Source organism: Rhincodon typus, chromosome 47, assembly GCF_021869965.1.
Source record: "Rhincodon typus isolate 14 chromosome 47, sRhiTyp1.1, whole genome shotgun sequence".
Classification (NCBI taxonomy): Eukaryota; Metazoa; Chordata; class Chondrichthyes; order Orectolobiformes; family Rhincodontidae; genus Rhincodon; species Rhincodon typus.
Window position 1 is genome coordinate 6,245,751 of NC_063378.1, and position 4,819 is coordinate 6,250,569.

Genomic DNA, 4,819 nt, shown 5'->3' on the forward strand with positions numbered 1-4,819 from the left:
TAAGGGGATTTGTCTGGGTTGGATGCTCTTTGGAGGGTCAGTGTGGACCCATTGTGCCAAATGGCCTGTTTCCACATTGTAGACATTCTATGATCTATGACAATGTGGCACTCCCTCAGCACTGACCCTATGACAGTGCAGCATTCCCTCAATTCTGACCCGCTGGAAGTGTAGCACTTCCTCAGTATTGATTGTCTGACTGTGCGGCGCTCCCTTAGTACTGGCCATCTGACTGTACGGCACTCCCTCAGCACTGACCCTCCAACAGTGCGGCACTCCCTCAATTTCATTCAGATCTCTTAGTACAGAACATAGGAGCAACAGGGGCCCAACTGTTCATTCAGTCACCACTCTCCTGATTAAGTCTTGGCTAATCCTCTTCCTCAACACCATTTTCCTGCCATCCCCATGTATCCCATGATATCTTCAATGTCTGTCTCTTGAACCTATTCAGTGTCTGAGCTTCTACTGCCTTCTGGGACAGAGAAGTTCCTTGGATTCATCACCATCTGTGTGAAGAATTTCTTCCTCATCTCAGTCCTAAGTTGCCTTCTTGTTACTTGAGACTGTATCCCTGGACTCTTTGCAACAAAGCCCACCCTCTCCCCATCCAGAGGCAACTTCCCTCCAGTATATCCCCTGCGATTTGTCCACACATCAAAATTGGTTGGGTTACTTTTTGCTCTGTCATTTGGGCATGCCCTCCAGGTTTGCGAATGGGTGAGAGACGGGTGCATACACAATTCTGCTCAAAAAGTTTCTGCCTTCAGTTATGAAGGAATGTCTGAAAGGAAAAGAGAGAGAGAGAGATGGAGAGAGGGGAAAAGGGTTTGGGAGATTCCACATGAACTGGAAGTCAGTAGTTGTGAAATGTCTTGTTTGTTTGTGAACATTACTATCAGTGTTGACTTATTCCAATTCCATGACATAGCCTCCCCCTTCGTGAGTGACAAGGTGTCTGTGTCTGTGTGTGCGTGTCTGTTTACAATTGGACCTGTTCCAATCTTAACATCAGAAAATAGGGTAGAGGGTGGGATGGGGTGGTCACAATTCCTGGAAAAGATCTCTGACGCGTTTGCTCAAACATCGAGGTGTTCCAGTACGCCTCCGGTGCAGGGATATAAAGGGGAACACACAAACCAAAGCCATATCACAACTGGAAGATCAGACAAGTCGAGATGGGCAGCAACCAGATGAAAACCCGACTGGTCCTGGTCACTCTGGTATTGCTGGTCTTCTTTGAGATGAGCCAGTGCTTTACACTGTCCAAGGTAAGCAAAGACGCATCCCTCTCTGGTGGTGCCTTTTCTGCATTCATAACTGAATATACCACCCTGAAAGACCAGTTGCTAGGCAATAGGACTTTACGTGTTCATGGTTTTAATATTCGCCCCTCGTCCGGATTTGCTGTCATTATCTTCTGCTTGTTTCCTTGTTTTATCTCCTTTACATTTTCACCCTTCAAATCCCCTATCTCTATCACCTCCTCCAGCCCCTACACTCCTCCCTATCTCTAAACCCTCTTCCACCCACTATGCTCCTCCCTATCTCTGTAACTTTCTCCAGGTCATTACCCTTTCCTATCTCTGTAATCTCCTCCATGCCTTACACCCCTCCCTGTCTCTGTAACCTCTTCCAGACCATATATCCCTTCCTAACTCTGTAACCTCCTCCAGCCCCTGCACCCCTCCCTATCTCTGTAACCTCCTCCAGGCCTTACACCTCTCCCTGTCTCTGTAACCTCCTCCAGACTGAATACGCTCCCTATATCTGTAACCTCCTCTAGACCTTACACCTCGCTCCCTAAAAATTACTGTCTTTCTTTTTTGTCCTCTCTTTCTCCCCAACTTGTTTTTGTCATTCAGCTTTCCGTTGCCACTTTGTATGTTGATAATTTCTCTCCTGTTGCAGAGTGAGAATGGACAAGGGTCCCTGACCACTAAGAAATCCCAAAACCCGAGGGACATGGTAAGTTGAAAGCAATATTATATTTTAAACTGCTGCTCTGCCTGCTTTTTCTGCAAAAGGTGTTTCATTTTCAAACAGCGACGCTCTGTCCCATTTATATGTAGTAGACAGTTTTAAATAGAATTCATGAGACAATAAAACAGGAGACCAGATTCAGCCCGTCGAGTCTGCTCCACCATCCAATGAGATCATGGCTGATCTGATAATCCTCAAATCCACTTTCCTGCCTTTTCCCCATAACCCTTGATTCCCCTTACTGATTAAAAATCTATCTCAGTCTTGAATATACTCAATGACCCAGCTTCGATAGCCCTCTGCAGTAAAAAATTTCACGGATTGACAAACCTTTGACAGAAGAAATTTCTCCTCATCTCTGTCTGAAATGTGCAATCCCTTCTTCTGAGATGATGCCCTCCGGTCCTAGATTCTCACACAAAGAGAACCAACCTCTCCACATCTATCCTGTCAAGTCTCCCAGTAATCTTCTATGTTCATTAAGGTCATCTCATTCTTTTATATTCCAACGAATATAAGACCAATCTACTCAACCTCCCCTGAAAAGACAGTCCCTCCATGCCTGGTACCAGCCGAATGACTTTTTTCTGGAGTTCCTCCAATGACACAATATCTTTCCTTCCATAAGTCGTTCAAATCTACTTGCAGTATTCTAGATGTGCCCTGACTGGGGCCTTGTTTAGTTTTAGCAAAACCTCCCAATTTTGCTCTCCATGCAATTTTGAAATAAACAACAACATTTCATTTGATAAACAACAACATTCCATTTGGCTTCCAATTTGACAAGGGACCCAAAACTGTCAGAGGGTCAGTACAGATGCAGCACTGCACAGTCAGAGGGTTAGTACTGAGGGAGTGTCGCACTGTCGGAGTGTCAATACTCAGGGAGTGTTGCACTGTCAGAAGGTCAACACTGAGGGAGTGTCGCATTGTTGGAGGGTTAGTACTGAGGGATTGCTGCACTGTTGGAGGATCTGTACTGAGGGAGCACCACACTGTCAGAGGGTTAGTACTGAGGGAGCGCTGCACTGTCAGAGAGTCAGTGCAGAGGGAGTGCCGCATTGTCGGAGGGTCAGTGCTGAGGGAGTGCCGCACTGTTGGAGGGTCAATACTGAGGGAGTGCCGCACTGTCGGAGGGTCAGTGCTGAGGGAGCGCCGCACTGTCGGAGGGTCAGTACTGAGGGAGCACCGCACTGTCGGAGGGTCAGTACTGAGTGAGTGCTGCACTGTTGGAGGGTCAGTACTGATTAAAAACATATGATCCAGGTGTGTCCTAATTGTAGGAGCTTGCTGTGCACAAATTGGCTGCGTTGTTTCCTATATCACAACAATAAAACGGAATTTTCCATTGGCTGTGAGGCTTCGGGAAATGGTGAAAGTAGCTGAAGAAATGCCGGCTGTCCCTGCCAGTGACTGACATTGCACAGCTGACATGTTGTCAAAGGGAACAGGTGCCTTATTTCTTTCCAGAACATTCTGACTGTTTGGTCTCCATCTTTTTAGGCATCTGTGCTGCTGCGGCAGAAGAGAATGAGCCACATCTCGTTGTGCTTGTACTGCTGTGGATGCTGTAAAACGTCGATGTGTGGATTTTGCTGCAAAATTTAAACGCTAGCCCCTCAGTCAAAGAATGTCATCCTGCTAAAGGCCTTACCATCCTTATTTATTGCTTGGTATCTATTTAATGCAGCTGCCTCTCGTCGTTTTCAATTAAAGCTGCACCTGCATTTTACACTGCAGGAAAAGGCCATTCAGCCACTCTGCTCTGTGTTGGCTCCACACTGGCCTCCTCCCACATCATCTCCCCTCATCTTCCCCCCATCACCATCTCCTTTTGTTTCTCTCTCCCTTATGTGTTTAACCAGCTTACCCCCTCTTCGATACGTCAATATGATTTTCAACCCCCCACTCCTTGTGAGAGCAAGTCCCACATTCTCTCCCCCACTCCCTGTGGAAGAGTGTCCCATATTCTCCCCTCACTCCCTGTGGGAGCGAGTCCCACATTCCCCTGCTCCACTCCTTGGGGGAAGACGTAGCTCCTGAATTTCCCATTGGATTTATCAGGCACTGTCTTATCTTGAATTTTAGTTTTAACCATTTCTGGTACCAATATTCTGTTCTTTGAATGTAACCTGAATGTCAATTTATGAAGTTGTGTGCATGTAAATGCACGCGTGTGTGTGTGTATGAAGTTGTGTGCATATAAATATGTGTGTTGTGTTTGAGTATGATTGCATGTGTGTGTGCGTGTTTGAGTGCATGTTTAAGTGTGTGTATTTGAGTGTGCATGTAGTAACTACGACCGAGTCATTGAAATGTCTGATACTGAAGTTGATGATACTTAAAATCTGAAGGGATGACAAGCAGGTATCTGTTCTATGTTCTTAAGCAGAAATTTAGCCTTACAATATATTCACACTGCATCTCAGCAGGACAACAGTTGTAAATACTGTACGTTGTAAAACAAAATTAATAAACCACTATTATCTTCAGAAAACAGCTGACTTGGTATTTCACATGGTTGGTATCTCTCACTTCACGATCACCCTGACATCAGAAAATAACTGTCCTTGTTCCTCTGGAGAGCTGGATAAAGTTAAGCATGTTGTTTCCTTTGTTCAGTCAGTTGCCCTGACATTTGTTACAAATATCATCAACATAACACACTCTCAAAAGTGCTTCACACAGCCAACAGCCACTTCCTCATGCACGAGTTAGGTGTAGAATTCTTGCTGGTCTTCTCTGCTTCTCACTCTGCCTAATACAGCTATACCCACTCTGGTTCCACACAATAACACGTGAATGTAAGAATTGAGAGTCCACCACACAAAGACAG

At 45.6% G+C, this 4,819-nt stretch overlaps 1 protein-coding gene across 1 annotated transcript; it reads left to right on the plus strand.

The window, feature by feature from the left end:
• Positions 1-1,137: 1,137 nt before the first annotated feature.
• LOC125487905 (hepcidin-1-like) lies at positions 1,138-4,480 on the plus strand. The gene is made up of 3 exons (XM_048620522.1): positions 1,138-1,271; positions 1,912-1,968; positions 3,487-4,480. The coding sequence occupies exons 1-3, from the start codon at positions 1,179-1,181 to the stop codon at positions 3,589-3,591; spliced, it is 255 nt and encodes an 84-aa protein (XP_048476479.1). The 5' UTR covers positions 1,138-1,178; the 3' UTR covers positions 3,592-4,480.
• Positions 4,481-4,819: the final 339 nt, after the last annotated feature.

What these genes read in the sequence shown, in the direction of transcription:
- LOC125487905 (XM_048620522.1), top strand. Translation starts at nt 1,179, where the DNA reads ATGGGCAGCAACCAGATGAAAACCCGACTGGTCCTGGTCACTCTGGTA. An exon ending in AGTGCTTTACACTGTCCAAG is followed by an intron (nt 1,272 to 1,911) that starts GTAAGCAAAGAC and finishes CTCCTGTTGCAG; the next exon opens with AGTGAGAATGGACAAGGGTC. An exon ending in CCCAAAACCCGAGGGACATG is followed by an intron (nt 1,969 to 3,486) that starts GTAAGTTGAAAG and finishes CCATCTTTTTAG; the next exon opens with GCATCTGTGCTGCTGCGGCA.